The sequence below is a fragment of the Pezoporus wallicus genome, unplaced genomic scaffold (genome assembly GCF_028554395.1).
Source record: "Pezoporus wallicus isolate ANWC-B61680 ecotype Strahan unplaced genomic scaffold, APGP_CSIRO_Pwel_v1 contig_5261, whole genome shotgun sequence".
Classification (NCBI taxonomy): domain Eukaryota; kingdom Metazoa; phylum Chordata; class Aves; order Psittaciformes; family Psittacidae; genus Pezoporus; species Pezoporus wallicus.
Window position 1 is genome coordinate 8,007,406 of NW_026642423.1, and position 18,057 is coordinate 8,025,462.

Consider the following 18,057-nt stretch of genomic DNA (forward strand, 5'->3'; position numbering starts at 1 on the left):
AATAAACCAAAAAGAAAACCCTTCCCCTTATCATGGGCACCAGCAAACCTGGCTTTGAATGCAGCCAGAAAGTGGATGGGCTGAATAAGAAGGTATTATTTACACAGGCTTGTTAGAGTCATCTGGCATATTTAACTCTGCCGTGCAATGTATGCCAGGTCCTAGAGCAGGGAGGAAAACCTTGTGTTAGCACAGGCTCAAGTCCCCTTTTCAGTAGGCACAAAGCAGGAGCTATGCTCAACAATCAAACCCACAGCATGTAGTAAGGAAACCTGAAAACAATCAGGCTGTTCAACAAAATAGACATGAAATCTCAGCTCATCACACCACCATCAAGCCTGCCAAAAGTTCAAGACAACTGCAGTCTCCTCTGACTTGCCTGCGGAAATAAGCCTTCAAAGAAAACCCTCTGTTGGAGCGGATGGACCAGATGCAAACATCGTCCAAAAAGAAATACATGTGGGACCATCTGGCCTCCCCTGATGCATTAAAGGTTTAAAGCAGTGGCCCTTTAGCTCAGGTACTGCTTTTGTCACATCCTAAGCTGGCAACTGCCTTCCACGGTTTAACTCCACGCAGCTGCAGCCATCGAGAAATATTTGACTACCAGCACAAAACTCTCCTGCCACCCACCGAACCGGTGTTTTTCCTCCCAGTTAAAACTAGCAATGATGCTCACCAGACAGGTTGAGGCTTGGACTTACTTTTTCCCCTCGCAAGCATAACAAGCCCACGGCTTGCTGGGAGCTGAGTTATAATGCAGCCAGGACAAACAGATGAAGTTCCAGCTGATATCTCAAGGCATTGGGCTTGCTCCTGGCAGCCCAGCTGGATGTCTACCTTGTGAGACTCCTGAAAAATCCCTTTTGGACCAGCCATTTTCTGTCTCCATCCCTGGGTGGATGCCAACACTGGCATTGCCTTGGCCAGGAGGTGGCTGTTGCTGGGGCAATGTCATGGTGATGCTCAAGGCTCAACCATGGGACAGCACAGCACCACAACACAATGCTGCTAGTTTGCAGCAGCAGCTGTGGTCGCTCGTGGACATTTCAGGACAGGGAATAAGGAGGAATGTATCTTGCTAATGCCAGGGGAGAAGGATCCTTGCAGGAGTAGTGCAGCCAGCCAGGGTTCCCTATGAGGTATCCCAGCACCACTGCTTTCCTGCAGAAGGTATTTTCCTCCTCAAAGGGCAGAAAAATACTCTCCTGACTGGGGAACACAAATTTAATCTGTGTTTGCACACCAGAAAAACCAGTAGTGGTTGCTTGGCTGCCCAGAGCAGCCCTTCACCCCAAAGCAGTCCTTCCTGAGGAGAGTAGCCTTTCCCTGGAGATCATTCCTTGTACAGCTGCTCATACAGCGGCTGCTTTGCCAGGGCTACAGCCATCCTGGGAGCATCCCATGCTGAGAGGAGCATGAGTGAAGAGAAAGCAGGCTCCTCCCGAGGACAGACAGCTATAATTATAAAGCCCACATCTGTTAACATTGCATAATCTTAACATCACCCAAGGCTCACGGAGGGAAAAATCTCATCTCAACTTCGAAAACTCCTTGCGGGTTGCAGGGAAGGGTTAGGAAGAAAGACATGCTGTGAGAGAGAAGCAGCGGGGAGCAAAGCCAGGGCTGCTGGCCCCACAGCGGGTGGCACAGGTGGCTGCTGATCCCCACCAGGGCCAGGGCCAGGCTCTGCACCGTGTTTTGAACGGCTGCTGCGGATGTCAGGATCATGGGTGGAGACCGGTTAGGAGCCAAGTGAGTTTGTGCGAACAAAAGCTACAGCCCTAAATCTGGACCGTCCAGGGCTCTCTGGGATTTTCAGTTTCCTTCCTTGTTCTTGCCCTGAAAGAAGCAGTTCGAGGAGGGAGGGGATGCGGGGGGGGGGGGGGGGGGGGCTGAAATGGAGCTTGAAAAAAAGTTTCGTACTTGAGACAGGTCAGTTGAGCGTAAACACACTGATAATATTGCTTGGGGAAGGTCCCTCGTGTACAAAGCATGGGAAGAATGCAAGAGGTTTTTAACCACATGTGGTCAACCCTTTTCTGCTAATTCTTTTTATATTAATAAAAGGGATTATTCAGGCTGGACAAAGAAAGGGGACATGAGAGGGTGGATGGGGAAGAGGTACAGGAGCCCTGCCATTGTCTTCTGCTCGGCTGTGGGGCTCAGTTTGCATGGGGTACCCTATAGACACATTCACCACCAGTGCCTTGCTCTGATCCTAGTGCTGCTTGCCCTCTCCCCACAGAGTCCCACACAGAGCAGGACTTTAAATCATTTTAACCATAATACAAAGAGTTTATACACCCACCAAAGGTGACTGGAGCTCTAATATGCCAGCTCGAGAAAGATGATGAGGGCTTATTGCCAGCTAGAAGACCCTGCAAGCTCTGAGTGACAAGGTCCAGGTTAATGTCTACTTGGCCATTAGGGGTAATGGACGCCCACAGCACTGGGGACATTGCCATGTACCTGCACAGGGACATGCCTCAGCCCTGCTTATATCAGGCCATGGCACTTCACTTGCAGTGCTGCTTTACGAGACAAAAAACACACTTCGCTTCTGCACCACCTTGCCTCTGGGATCTGTAAAACCACGAATGGTGTTAAAGGCCATTTTTGCTTCATACCCTTTTTTTCATGATCCCAGAGCCTGATGCTCAGAGATGTCATAAGAGAACAGAAAGGATCCAATTACTGTTCTTAAGAGCATTACCCTTAAGCAGAAAAACAAGTACTCCAAAATACACAGAAACCTGTGGTTGTTTCCAAAATCATGGGATGCATGCATATAGCCCACCTGCAACTAGGGATAAAACCTGCACAGTGCAGGGACAGGATATTGTCCTACTTAACCAGTGGTTTCCAGCCTCTTAATTTTGCTGTCTTAAACATTCCCCTGGAGAGGTGTAGGCTTTCAGATCACCGATCAAGCCTGTGAAACCCTTACTAATCTTTCTCAGATAGTTCAGGTTCAATACAGAGATCCCTGGGACCTCATGGAGCCATGCTGCCTGAAAGCCACCAGCCCAGAGCTCAGAGCAGCACCTTAAACCTCTTCCCATGAGCTGTTTTTAAACAGTTTTTGGCAATTGAATTTTAAAAAAACCTCCTGTTGTATTGTCAAGCCTTTGGAAAACACATACAACTGCAAGTCCACTTCCAACAAGGATAAAACTGTTTTGTGACTACTGATACTCCTAAAAAAACTCATAACCAAGGCTTCACTAAAATCCCAATCCATCCATTTATACATCCAGTGCAGAGGGGACCAAGCCTCTAGCCCCAGAGAGGCCCCACGGGGCCTTAGGATCAGTGTCCTTGTTGCCTTTCCTGAGCAGAAAGCCCAGATTAGCTGTATTTGATTGCTTGCCCACTCATTTATTTTCTACCTCAGAAGTGTCCCCTCCGGCATTGTCTCCCAGTGTTAATGTGGGAAAAGCCCCTGCAGCCCCATGGGGTGTGAAGGCAGTTCTTCCCCAGCACCAGCTGATGGGCCCCGAGGCACTTACCAAAGGGATTTCTTTCTCACAGTTTCCAGTAAATATTAATAAAAATAAGCAAAAAAAAAATCTCCTGAATCGTACAGCAATCTGAGCACTCAGACCTCCTCTCCTTCCCTCTCCTACCACCCTGCAATGCTGAAACGTCTCCAACCACCCTGGCTGCACCATGGATTCCAAATGCTAAATCCCAGCACCAGGCTTTTCTGTAATGGCCTGCAGAAATGTTACAGAAAATATGACCACCATGTAGCACCTCTCCTTCCTTTGCCGAGGTTTGTAAAGTCCCTTGGAAGCTTCATCTGGTGGGAAGCCAATGGTACCCTCGCTGGCACCCGTGAAGCCAGAGCAAAAGCCATTCAGGGACCCAGCCTGGTGTCATTTTAACTTCTGCTCCCTTCCGAGGGCAGTGCTGCTGGAGACTGTCAGACGGCTCGGGGAGGAAGTCTCCTGGCAGGGCTCCACCAAAGTGGAGTTGCTAGGTCACTGGAACAATAAAAAGGCAAGAAAAAACATCCTGGCTGCAAAAAAGAAAGGGGAAAAAAAGGAAAAAAGCCATGGCAGCGTGTGCAGTCCTGGTTAAGTGGAAAGAAATAGGGCTGGAGAGAGCAGGACGATGCTGCTGCTGGCTTTTGTAAGCACAAATCAGACTTAATTTCTAACACGGACTTTTCTCCAGAGCTCTCACATAAATAATTCCAGAAACCTGGAATTTTTCTGCAAGGTTTGCAATTGGTAAAAATCACACATGGGACAGTATTTCCAGGGAAGCTAGCTTGCTGCTGCTATGGAGAGATTAATCATCATTTGCATGTTAATCGGGGCATCACAATCCATGGTGTGACCTCCTCGTGCCATCACATGCCCCAACAGCTGCCCACGTTCATTTAAACTGATAATATAAGAAAACTGCCTCCAAGCAGGGCTGTACTTGGTGATAAGGGGCTGAGCAGCCCCACAAGGTGCAGAGAACTGTGCAGCTCCTCTGTAAGGAAAGGTGTCAGAAGCTTAGAAGCTGTCGGATGAAATTTTGCTTTCTGAAAAGTTTAATTTCAATTCCAGAAGGGAGCATTAGCTCACTCTGACTGACCTCATGTATAACCGAAGTCATTCTGTGTAGCTTATTTACTACAACATAAGCTCAGTGACTTATATTTGACTTAAATGGATACTGCAGACAAAAAAAAAAAAAAACCAACAAAACACACCACCCAAAAAAAACTATTGTTATTTGTGGTTATTTGGGATTGTGCTTAAACCCACAAAAACTATGGGCTGAAATACAGATTCTTCTGCATAAAACCTCAATATGCACCGAAAAGTGATGCCCAGCAGTGGGAAGAATATGTATGGCAGGAGCCATCCTCTCCAGAAGCTGAAGATTCTGGCCCTTTGGAAACTCAGAAGAAAACAAGGCTGTATTTTCATGTCAGACTCTGGAAAAAAAAAAACACAGGTCCCTGCTTCAAAGTGGTCTGAGCCCAGGGGCTGCTTCCCACAGCCAGGAGGGGAAAGTAAATACTGGAAAGATGGAGGAGAGAGTAGGAAAAGGGGTGCTGCAACACTGAAAGGCCACACCAGGAGCAGCCGGGGATTGCTATGTGTCCCTTGGGGCAGAGAGATGCTGCCCATCACCACACAGTGGGCTTTGATCCAAGTATCTTGATCAGAGCTCCAGCAATGCTCTTAAGAAGAGCCCCCTGGGGAACAATTCTCTGTGCTTAATGCTAAGCATGTGCCAAAGAGCTTTGCTGACCAGTGGCTGCACCAGAAATTATGACCAACCTGTGAACTGAGCAACTTCGCAAAAACACAATGGGGATAAGAGGGGTGAAGGGCCCTCTCAGATGCAGGAAAATCACAAGGCTGCCAACAGATGGATGCAGTTTGGTGACACACAGATACAAGGCTCGCTGGATTCTTCCTTCCTTGTAGACTAGCAAAATCCAAGCCCACCCCAGAGGAAAACTGACAGCAGCCCAGCTGAAGGTGGGATGCAAGGCGTGGTGTCATGGCAGTGGAAACCATGGATGTTCTTGTGGCTCCTACTCTTCCAGCAAGAGATGGTGAGACTTGTGAGGGGATGGAGAAAAAAACAAACTGGCAAAAAAAAAAAAACAACAAAACAACAGCTTAAAGAGAAATTAATCCCCAGAAAAGATAAGGGCCCCCACCTCCCTTCCCCCATCTGCTGCGAAAGGATGATGATCTAAATCGCATTTCCTAGATGACACCACACCGATCAGCCGCCGGAAGTGGTGGTGGTAGTGCTCAGGATGGAGCCGGACCTCCTTCTTCCAGGGGACAAGCCAGGTCCTTCCCTGCTGCACCCACCAGCTGGTCACCACTGTCACCGCAGAGGAACAGCATGCCCTGGGGTAGCTGGAGCAGGCGTCTCTCCCACTGCCCCATCGCTGCTCTCCCACTGCCTCTGCAGTCACACATTTCCTTTCTGAGAACCAGGGAGGAAGAGATTTACCACTTCCAGTGCCTTTCTGCGTGTGTTTTGGGAAGCCTGAAAACAAGACACCTTCTTCCGGCTGCGTGAAGGTCTCTGCTCTGCAGCAGGCATCCTGTACCTGAGCCCTGCAGCCAGCAGTGAAAACGGGTGATGGCGAAGGGCAGGATTGGACTGTCACCCTCCGAGCTGTCACTGAGAACTCACAGGGAGCTAGGGTCAGGTCAACAGGCTACCTTGATGCATACAGGTACTGTGTGATAAGCAAGGCAGCGCACTAGATTAAGAGGCCAGAAATCTCCACCCAAGCCCCATCTGCCCACACACTGACTCAAATTACCCAGCACAGAGCCATCTCACACCAACTGTCTTGGCACGTTCTTGACATCAAGTGGCCATCAACTTTGGTCTTAACCTAACATGTGATATGGCTTACCCAGCACCATGCAATCTCCAGGCATACCAGCAATTTGCAGGACAGGATTATAAGGACCTCTGTCTGCACAGTATGGACTGTTCTCAGAAGCCACAAAATTGCTGGTACTCTCATTCTCCAGGTCAGAAAACTCCTGGTCATCATTTGGCTTTCCTCATGCTTCATATTTGCTCTATGCCCCTCAGAAAAGATCATCTTCATGATTATCCTGCACTCTCTGATTAAGTTTCCTTCCTAAAAAACATCCTTTAAAAGGGTTTTTATCTACAGGGTTGGCCACAAGTCTGATACTGCAGCCCCATTCTCTATTTGCTGAAAGAGCTGATAATGTCCTAAAAAGAATTAACATTTATATGTTAGCCCTGTAACTGAAGCTGAATCAAACAATGATGACTGTTCAAATGCCTAAAGCTACTCAGAGGTATTTTCCTTTAAGCTCTTCCAAGCTTGTACCATGGGTAAGGAGCTTTCTAAAGATGCCTTTGTGAGCACCAGCTACTGAAACCCTTCTCCTTGTCTCTCCAGACACAGATACAATTATACCCTGCTCCAGCACAAAGATAAAGGCTGAGTTACAAGGGCAGTATTATGCTGCACAATCAGGGTCCTTGATTCCAATTGACAAGGAAAGCAAATCATGCACAGTTGGTTTGCTGATCTTTCCACTCCTGGAAATTCATTCCCATCAAAGGGTAGAATTAGTTCAATACACAGCATTACCTTTTGGATTGACTCTCCAGATTGCTGAATTTCCTTGTCAGTTTGTGAGATCTTACAAGTTATGCAGGGTCAAACCTGGCCACCATTTGCATGGGATATCTTTCTTTGCAGAAGATTTAACTATCATCTACTACAGTTTCCCAGATAACAAGTGTTTTCTTACCCATGATGGCATGGACGTAGCAAGTCAGCTATTTGGAGGTGCTGTGAAACCCTTCTCTGGAGAAAATTTTTTAAAACATGTTAGATAAATATCTTCTGGGGTGATCCTGTAAGGGGAGACATCTTGAAATCCCTTGGGAGACATCTTGAGACCGCCTTTTGTTTTTATAGATTGCTCAAAACCAAAGCCAAATGAAAAACCTCCCAAATATCTAAACTTCAACCTCCACCTCACCAACTTATGCGTACTTCAGAAAGTGCTGTCCTCCCCCCAGAATAGATCCTGTCATACTGGCTGGGCAGTAGTACCATCCTGCTAGGCCACCACAGAAGGTATCCTTCTGATAATATATCGAAGCCAAACCTTCAGCTTAGTGTGATTCACCCTGCTTCAGCAAAGTTCAACAGAACGTGACGTTTCATGTCAGCCCTCAGGGCTTGAGAGATTTTCCACAAGAGGAAGGGTGTTAACGCCAGCATCCTAACAAGCAGTGACATGGATGATTGTGCTCTATCAAACCAAATTCCTCTTGTCACTGCAGATGCAGAAGAGCCTTTTAGCATGCTCTTCAAGAAAAATAGAGCCCTCTTTTGGTCCCAGTAACCCAAAGGAGCTTGCCCATCAGCCCAAAACTCCTGTGCAGGGTTTCTTCCATGGTCTGGAGATTCCTAAGGGAATCTGGGGGTGGTTCTGGTGGTGGAAATGACAATGATGTCTGCTTGGCTATAGAGGAAAGAGGTCAGACTGATTCCTGTAAAGGCCTTTAAAACCTCTGCCATCACAGCATGCTGAAAAATGCTGAGAAAAATACCCTGAACATATGTGTGCAACACGATGTCCTCTGGGAGATGCAGCCTGGGCTGCACACTTGGGACAACAGTTAACCCTGTCCAGTTAACCATTCAGGCACACTTTGCACAACTTTCTACCAGACCACTTAAAAATCCTCCTCACTCCTTTCCCAGCTGATTTAACCTCAGAGCTAACTTAGCCCAGGGTCAAAAAAGGGTATTTTTTTCCAGACTTCAGCTGCAAGATCCTTCTTGCCATCTACCCACTGTGCAAAAGGTCCCTCAAACATCTCTGCGCTTGCCTTGGTGAAGGGAACACAAAGGTCATGGCATTTCCAGAAGACGTTTTGCAAGGACTGACTTGGGAGCACAAGACAGGTTACGCACGCAGATGGGCAAAGGGAAGGACCTCCAGCATTTGGTCACATTGACAGTGACAGTTACCCTCAAACAGTTTAAACTGGCCAGACCACAGTCAGGACACTGCAAAAGCAGTTTTAAAAGTCCTTGTAGCTTCACATACTTACAAAGGATGAAAAGGCAGATGGAGCTTGCTTCTCCCAGCGGAGAACCAATCTGCTAAGGTCAAGGCCCTTGCACAAGGTATTCAGACAGCTGGACACAAAACAATTGGATTTGTACCCAATTCCCCTGCTGCACTGCCCTGCACTTCTTTGCACACCCTCTGTTTTCCTAGCAAAGCAAGCCGATTAAGATGGTTGCACTTCTCCTGCAGACACACAGGCAGAGCCCTGCCAAGCAGGACTGTGTGAAACAGCCTCTCTGCCTGGACTCAAAAGCCTCTGGATCAGCTTTGAACTAGTGGTATTGTTAAATACAGCCAACCTGGACTTCTTGAGTGTCTCCTGAATTTGCAGTTCACTTTTTCAAGGGGTTTTTATCTACCACCTCAGTAGCCAGCTGCTCTTCTTCTCACCCTCTAAGCAATTCTCCTGTAATGACAACTCTAGGAGTTGGGGTTTTAAGGAAAGACAGCCAAATCTTAGGAGTCTCTCAACACAGATCCTGACTTTTGGCAGCAGCGCTCCCTCGCCCACAGCCGAGATGCTGACTGCAGCTCAGGATATGCTTAAGTAGCCAACTGCAAAACTATTTATTAAATTACTCCAAGTCAAGGGCACAGCAGATGCAGAAACAGATATAACCCTCCCCAACAGCCCTGCCTGCACAGAGGACAGGCAACGGGAAATACCTTCATCCAAAGCCATGCGAGGGACTGCAGGCAGCAGCATGAGAGCAGAGACAGGTTGTAGGATGTTTCCTACGTAGGAAATAGGTTTGAGTTTGCATTTCAGGCACTTTATAAATGTTGCATCTTTTGTATTTTATACTGGTTTCTGAAGAGGTAAAGCTTCTGAAACAGCTTAATTTCTCCTCCTATATCGAAACAACTTAGCCTGGAAGGCAGAGAGCTGCAAGACAGCAGGCTGCTACAGGTTTTATGAAGACCAGAACTTAAGGCTGTAGTGGGTGTCTGACTTGGGAGCTGCTGAACCCAAACCAAGAAGGGTCCCTGTGTTTCGTTCCATGCCCTGGCCGTGGGATCTGTACTCACTCAGCGTTCATGGAGCCTAAAATAAACCATGGCACACTATAATGCCACCCACCATGGTGAGCAGAAGACAGCAAACCAAAGATACTGCTCACAGAATAACTTTACCATGTGTCCCTCTCTTGCATGTGTTTTCCCAAACACTGGCAACACTAAAAATGAGCCTCTTTATCCCCTGGTTTTACACAGCCAGACTTTTGACCACACCATCACAGTGAGTGAAAACCTCACATCATTATACCTTCCTCCAGTTGATCCCTCTGCTCACCCTGGCTCTGCCTACCCCTTCTCCAAGCTCTTCAGCACTCATCCTGCACCCAGCTGAGATAAAACCCAAATTAATAGCAAAGAAATTATATGACCCAGGATCCTAAAGTCTATATAACATAAACCTCACAGTATTCAGATCCTACTGGAGGTCCTCATTTTAGGTAGGAACTGGTTCTCAATCCCTTTTTCCCCTGTTCTCTCCTGAGCACTTCAGTACACTGGGTCTGACAGCAGCGTTACTATAACACAGGCAACAGCTACGCTAACAGCTTGGAAGAGCTGAAGTTTACAGAGCTTCCTTTACTCAAGGGAATTGCATTTTTCTAAGATTATATTATTACTTGGGCTGGTTGCTCAGCAATGCAACATCATTTCCCTTTTGGGTGGGAAAGTTCTCTCCTTGTCCTCGGACACAAATGATTTCAGCCTGAAAGGATGAATGCAAACTCTGCATAGTCAAAGAGCCATGAAATAACCATGCCCTTGCTGAAGCAGCAGGATGTTATGGTATAACACCTGGGCATTAAAAATATATGGTGGTGGGTGTACATGCATCAACTGTATATATAGAATCATAGAATCAACTAAATTGGAAAAGACCTGTAAGGTCATCGAGCCCCAGGACTGCAGAGAGCACCATTAAACCATATCACTGAGGGCAAACTGATACCCCTTAGGGCTGCCCCTCATGATTTCCAGTCACAGCCACTCCTCATCTGCCCCTTCATAGTGTCCCACACTGTATAGTTGCCGCCTTTACCCCTCATGGCCATCCCTCATAGCCCATGGCTGCCCCTGCTCTCACCTCACAATCTCCCCTTGCCCCTCATGGCCACTCCTCCTGTCCCCTCACGATCTCCCCTCACAGTTGCCCCACCACTGCCCCCATGATCTTCCCTCACGGCCAGCCCTGCTCTCCCCTCACAATCTCCCCTCACCCATCATAGCTGCCCCTCACGACCGCCCCACCTCTTCCTCATGATCTTCCTTCATGGCCGCCCCTACAGAAAAGGGTGACAGGGAAGGGTGGCCAGGTACGACAAAACCATTTTCCCTGGATAGGCTCTCACAGACTACATTCTTTCACAAAGCCTGTGCTTGTGGCCTTCTTGTATCTGCTCTGGGTGAATACCCCAGCAAATGAACCTCTAATATTTATGGGAACACCAGGTTATAATGCAAATGTTGCAAAACTGCTCAGAGAAATAAAAATTTGAATTTGTAATCGGTTCTGCTGCCACTGAAAATTGGATTCTGCCTTTTACGCTCAGCTGATCAGGAAAGAGAAAAAACATATTGTATGACCTACATCTTCAAGTGAATGTAAATAGCAGGGCCTGTGGTTGGGGTATTAAAACCTGGTGAGGAGCTTGCTCACAAGCTACAGACTATGAATCTTGTTGCAGACATTATCAGGGGAATATTGCAATCAAACAACCTTTAATTCACCTGGAGCACTTTCTGACCCTCTGGCTGGTCAAACTGCCCGGAAAGCTTCTTTGCACCATTGCAACAGCAGGAAGATGCCCCAGCAGGTGCCAGGATCTGGCCATGCCTCTTTCCAGAGAAGCTCCATGCATGTCTGAGTGGATCAGCCCAAGCATGAGCAGTGCTGTTCATCTGCGTAGAGACCCTGACCAATCCCAACCCTCCTCACTCCCAAACCTGAGGAACAATCTTGAAACTGATTCTCACTGAAAGCAAAGCCAGAACCCAGAGAGTTTACAGTGGCTGTCTATGATCCATCCAGCTCCAGATCATCCCCCAGGGTACTGAGGAGGTTTGCAGTCCTGCCCTGAGCTTCCCACACATGGCAGGGGCAGCTGGACTGGGTACAGCATGCTGTGCCTTGTGCTGCTAAAAGGCAGCAGGCTCAGCCATAGCTGAGCCCTACCACTCTGTACCTATCCATATTTTGGAAATGGCATGTAGCTACCAGCAATGGGGAACCCACAGGACCGGCCAACTAGTCCAAACAGCTTAGAAGCTCAACCACAGAGGGTTTCTCACTGCCAGCCCCAAAACTGGGATCTGTAAGAGCAGGTGAAGGAAGCAAGTTGTCCCAGAAAACCCATGTTCTTCTAAACTCTCAGTATCTGCAACTTTCAATACTGAACACATTCCCTAAGGAAGGCACCTCTGCACCAGCAAAGGCTGGTACTGGCTCGCACAGACACAGCAGCAACCACCCTTGTCCCCCTTCTCCTCCCAGCCACAAGAGAAAACTAAAGCAAATTAAATTATCCCTCTGAATAAATTATCCCTCTGCAGCCAGAGCAGAGTGCTCTGCGAATGCCTGTGGAGTGGGCACGGGCTGGCTCTCATGGTTTGCTATGGGGAAATTATGTTTTGCAGAGAGCCTGATAACAGGCTTTAGGTACAGCAGCTAACCCCTTACCCACTGCGCCCCGGTCACAGCTTTGAGCTCACATTCACTGCATATAGAGGTGTAAATCAATACACATCACTATGTGCTCCCTGCCAGCCAGGTTACACAATTATCCCTTAGACCATATTCATTTACCACTTAAATATCACACAGAGTGCTTTTACAGACTGATGCAAATCCAGCTGGTCAGCACAAGACCCTTGCTGCCTTCAGGGACTTGGAATGGGGAACAGGCAGGAAATCTGATCTCATATCTCCCTCCTTTTCTGAAAGGCTTTTTTCCTCCCTTTTTTTTTTTTTTTTTCTTTTAATTACATATCCCAAAGGAGCAGAGCTAAATCTATAGAACTCCAGGGACTTCATGTTCACAGCACACCAACCAAATCCATTTACAGCTCACAGAGAGGAGCAACGAAGATGCCCAAGACAGGAAAACCCTGCAGCCTATCAGTCTTTTGATAGCAATGTGGAGGCACCGGAGGTAATCTTCCTTGTCCCTGTGCTGCAGGGGCAGGAAGCATCCTTCCTGCACCACCCACAGCCACCTGTAATCATATCAAAGCTAAACAGCAGCATCTTACACCTCTGCATTGGCATGACTGCACAGAGAGCTGGGCCTCTGCCCTGCAGGAGCCACAAATACGTACTGTGAAATTTGAGGCAGGTTTGCAAGCAACACCATACTTCTGTGCAAATAACCATCTTCAGCATCTTCTTCCCTTGCTCCTAAATTTGCTTCTTTCTCATACAGAAAGTCTCAAAAATAGAAAATTATAAAAATACATAAATAAACAGAGATGATTCTGCCCTTCCATGAGGGCTGAAAAGTTCCTTCTAGCAGCCAGCCTAAATCCCTGTTGCAAGCTAAGCTGATTTCTTCTCAGGTGATTTCACACCTTGTTCCCAGGGCTCCCACCAGGGAAGCGGAAAAGAAAGGCAGCTGGCACAGGAGAGAAAGGACAGAAGGACAGACACAGATGACAGAAAAGTAGATCAACTTCTCAGGGCAAGCTCATTGCCGGTGGCCCCATGCTGTGCTGGGCAGCATGGCAGGGCACCAGTGCTGGTCAGAAGTAAAGAGAAAAAAGACACTTTAGGAACACGGGGAGAACCCAGCCCAAGTGACTTTGTCAGGGGTTTGGTGCCACTTCCATATCGCCGTGGAGTCACTGGAATTATTCCCATGTTACAGATGGGAAATCTGAAGTAAGGAGACCTGCAGGAGGACAAAGCCAGTAACCAAACCCCCACCTGACCCAGGCTGGCAGCAGACAGTGCCCTTCAGCTAGCCCAGTGCCCATGTAAAATAGCTGCCAGGAGGGATTTCATGGAGAGGTTTGATGATGCTTTAACTTTACTGTCACCATTCTTGCTTTCTACTTCACCTTTTTTTTTTTTTCCCCTCTATTCCTCCCCCTGGGTTCAGCCTGTACTTTAAGGAACATGCGAGAGCCATCTGTCCTCCTTTCTTCACCAGACAAGCCCACAGTGGCTTTGGCAGGGAGGGGCAGCAGATGTAGTCTGAGGAGCAGGCAGGCCGGGAAGGCAGTGAGGCTCCTCAGGGCAGCCTGCCTTCCGCCCCTCTCCCTCACCCCATGCTTTGTGAGAGACTCAAAAGTCCCATTTCTATACCCCCTGCCTCACCATCTGCTCACTAAGCCTGCCTGAGAAAGGGCTTTTGTTGCCTAACCTCAGACTCATTTCAAACAGAGGTGTAATCTTCATTTCCACGTTCACAAGTAATGGGCTCACAAGAAATGCTTCCTCCCCCCACCTCTTCCTGCCCTGCTTCAAGCAAGTGCTTTCAAAGGTGAAAAGCATCTCAGAGGGGCAGGAGCGGTGATGAGACAAATGGATTTCTCGAGCGTCTGCAGCTCAACCTGAGACGGATTCAGGAGATCTCATCAGCCTGCTCCCCTAACACTAAACAATTCCCTTGACTGACAAGCATAGAGCTGTAGCTAACAGCCAGTGAATTGCAGCTGTCAGGATCCAGTGTAATTCATGATGCTGTTTGCTAGGGAGCGAGCTACTGCTGGGCTATTTATCACTCCATGATGCATCCCCCACTCCTTCTGGATAGGGCTGACATAATTCATGAGCACCTGTAGCTGCTGAGCACAGGCTGCGTCGAGCAAAGCCTCCTCCACTGAGCTGGTTGTCCAGGCACTGGCAGCCAGACAAATGGCTTTTCCAGCATGTGGACAGATAGTTCTAGCTTTTCAGACTTTTAACAAAGGAAATGCATTCCTCCGCTGACTCTCAGGAGTCATCAAGGTCACAGGAAAAGATGCCAGATTGAAAGCTGAGATGAAATTAAATAGGTTTTTTCTGTCCACTGAGGAATTTGCACAGCTCTCATCAAGTAATAGGCGAACACTTTGGTGGCAAGTTGCAGATTTTATCTTCACAAGGTTGATAGCAGGTAAAACAGCATTATTCTCTCCCTGTTTGGAGGGTAAACTGACACTTGGAGTGGCACAATGAAGTGCCTGAGCTGGGAACAGACCCAAAGCTCCTTCATTTTGGTGCAGTATCCTAGTCACCAGGTTGCTCTCACACAAACACTGTTCATTAGGAGTTTTCTAGTCCACTGCAGGGTACATTCCAGTTGACATTCTCAACTACACTTTTGGTCCAGTGTGGATACATCTTACAAAGGCACATCCTGGGTTTCCTGAAGAAAACTAAAATGTTATAAATGTAGTTTTGTCACGTTTCCTGAAACCATACAGCTCCATGAAAGTAAACTTAACCCGGAGTACCAAAGCATGATATTCTTTCCACATCAGAAATTAAAAGACAAAATTTGACGGTCAAGCCCAGGCAAGCAAACAAATCCTAAACCTTATTTAAAGTTATTTAAAGTAAAACTTATTTAAAAGTACACAGGACTAATTCGGTGTATTGGATTTCCTTATACCACCTTCAGACACCCAGTGCTTTCCAAACTCATTGAGAATTCACCATCCTTAGAGCTATGTGTCTTCTTTGGCGAGCAAGTGAACCAGTTTACTGGCTGACACTTGAAATGAGCCCTGCTTATTCTGGGAAAAAATATGGTTTATCCTGTCCTTAAACCAAATTCAGCATCATTCATAAAGCACCAAACTACTCATCACTCCTGATAACGACACTGTAAATGTGGCATGCAAGGAAAAACGTTACTTCACACATGACTAATCTGACAATCTGTAGGCGATGTAGAGAGAAAAGGTATTTATAGAGAGATGATGGTGTCTGTCCTCACACCTGCATGTGGGACAGCAACTAAGGTGAGATGAGGGCATGTCTGTAGATGAGCAGTAGACAGCTCAGGAAGATCACCTACAGAAGCCACCAGTTTCCCACCTGGAAAGCATTTTGGTGGGTGACTGCATGTTGGCTGTGCTCTGGTACCCACCAGCACCTTCCTCATGCTCCTGTATGAAGTTCCATTGCTGACCTTCGAGTTAGTTTCCCACTATTACCGTTCCAAACCTTCACTCAGCAAAGGGTCTGCCTGTACCACGATGGGCTGGGCAAGGTTTAAAATGGAGAGGGATGCTCAGCAAGGCTTGGTCGTGAGGCAGTGGAGAGTGAGTGGGATACCGCGCACCCTCCACCGCCGGGACCAAATCCCATCCCATCCCCATCCCTATGAGCCACTCACCCGGGCTGCCGGCGTGTCCCGCGGCGGGAGGCGAGGAAGGGCGGCCGAAGCGGCTTCGGGACGGAGGAGGAGGAGATGGAAGACGCCGTAGGGAAGCGAGGGGAAGCGACCCGGTCGGCAGGACCGGCCCCAGCCCCAGCAGCAGCAGCAGGGTGCAGGCTGCCGGCATGGCGCTGGGGGTGGATGGAGGGGAAAGGGGGGTGGTTGTTCACATGCCCGGAGCGGGGCAATGAATAACCACGTAAATAGGGATTTTTAACTAATTCACCGTGCCGCCGCACCCCCCCCACCCCTCCGGGGCGGCACAGAGGGCAGCCGCCCCGGCCTTAAAAGTGTAGGGTGCCCATAGCGGAGGGGGTAAGGGGGGGACCCTGCCAGCAGTAGCGGCAGCCTGCAGCCAAGTGCCGGCGCCCGAAAGTAAAAGGGCAGGCGGCGGAGGCTCCTCCTCGAGCCTGACATCACCCAGCCGTGGCTCGGCTCGGCACTGCACGGCCCGGCTCCGTATGCCCCCACCCCGTCGGCCCCCCTTCCCGCCCCGCGCAGCCGTCGGGCGGGCCTCTCCCTCACCCGGCTGCGAGCAGCAGCAGCATCGTTACCATTAGTTAAATTATTTTCACTTTTACTTTATTTTTCCTGGTCTTCTCCCGCCACCCCGAGCCGCAAACCGCCGAGGAGCTGCCCTAGCGCACAGCGTTATCGCTACCGAATTTAAATGCCGACAGCGCGGAAATCCTGCGCCCAGCGCAGCGGCCCAGCCGGACTGCGTTCCCCCGCTCCCGCACGGCCGCTCCCCGCGCATCGCTCCGCGGCAGCAGCTGCCGCACTAAGGCGTTTCTCTATCCAGGGAAGCGCTGCCCTGTTCTTTTTCCAGGCCCCAGGGGCGCTGGAGGTCAGGGGGTGCCCGCGGAAACAACCCAGCCCGGTTGCAAGAAGGGCGTCCCAAACACTGCCTGGCCGGGTCCTGCACAGGGCTTCGGGGAAATGGGCTCCGTTACGCTCCCGCAATCGTTTTTGAGCTACGGGGGAACGAAGCCAGCGATCGATCTATTGCGTCCTGTGTCACGTTTCTGTCTTCGATCAATGCAGTTTCTAAAGCGGATGAAAACCTGACGGTGTGCAGCGCTCCGCACAGAGAAGTTTCTTTCCAGGTGAGTGTGGTGAGCATTAGATAGCCCCAAACTGAATTGCCATCGATACCGAGTCCTTGCCAGCTTACTTAAAAATCTTTCATTGGTTACAAAACTAACCTGCTCTCTTTTAAACGCCAACTGCTGTGTTTGAAGCTGCAGCTTCTTGCCATGGTGAATTTCCCAGCCTGGGCTGCATGGGAGGCAAAGGATTTCCCTTCATTGTTCTGAAATTCCCTCTCATAATTTCATGCTCCTGATTCTGCAAGAGACCACACCACGGAGCAGCAGGTCGGGCCTCGCTGAGGCTGCTGGCATCACAATGTGCCAGGTTTAGGGTCCCGGCAGAGCAAACCCTCCTCAGGGAACAGAAACCCATCCTCTCCTGAGGCTCTCGTGGGCCCTTTGCTTTTCCCTTGAGCTATTTCAGAGTTAGGCTTCACTTCCACAAGCAAAAAAGAATCTGACCTTTCAGAGGGGTGTGACAAGTGATGCTACACTGCATCCAGATAACCGCAGCCAAGGACAAAAGATGGTCTGCAGACCCACTCCCCATTTTTCCCTTCAAACACAATGTCCATGGCCAATAAACCCACTCTCCTGGAAGCCTCTTTCCACCCAAAAGGTGGCACTGATGAGCCCACACCAGCATATTAATGACCTCTGCTTTACCCAGACACAAGACCTGGTATCCCCTGGACCTATGCTTTTCTCTCAACATGCAGGTGCTTTCTGCACCATCCCGCACAGCTTTGCCATGAAGCACACTTGGAAACCTTCACTCTGATGCTTTCATAAACATAGATGAAAGCCCTGGAAAAGGGCTTTCCTCCCTTCGAGGCATTCCTCTATCCACCCATTCTACTTCCTGTAACTTTTGGCATCTTCTTGCTTCAGATTTGCTTAAACTCAAGGAACAAGTCAAGCTAATGTCAGTTCGGGACATGAAACACCAACAGAGCCCAATGACACTTT

At 48.7% G+C, this 18,057-nt stretch overlaps 1 protein-coding gene across 1 annotated transcript in view; it reads right to left on the minus strand.

The window, feature by feature from the left end:
• Nucleotides 1-16,237, minus strand: part of HEG1 (heart development protein with EGF like domains 1) — a 50,800-nt gene extending 34,563 nt beyond the window's left edge. The window contains exon 1 of the mRNA XM_057430176.1: nucleotides 15,956-16,237. Coding sequence (XP_057286159.1) covers nucleotides 15,956-16,124 — 169 coding nt within the window. The 5' untranslated portion in view covers nucleotides 16,125-16,237. The remainder of the gene's footprint in view (nucleotides 1-15,955) is intronic.
• Nucleotides 16,238-18,057: the final 1,820 nt, after the last annotated feature.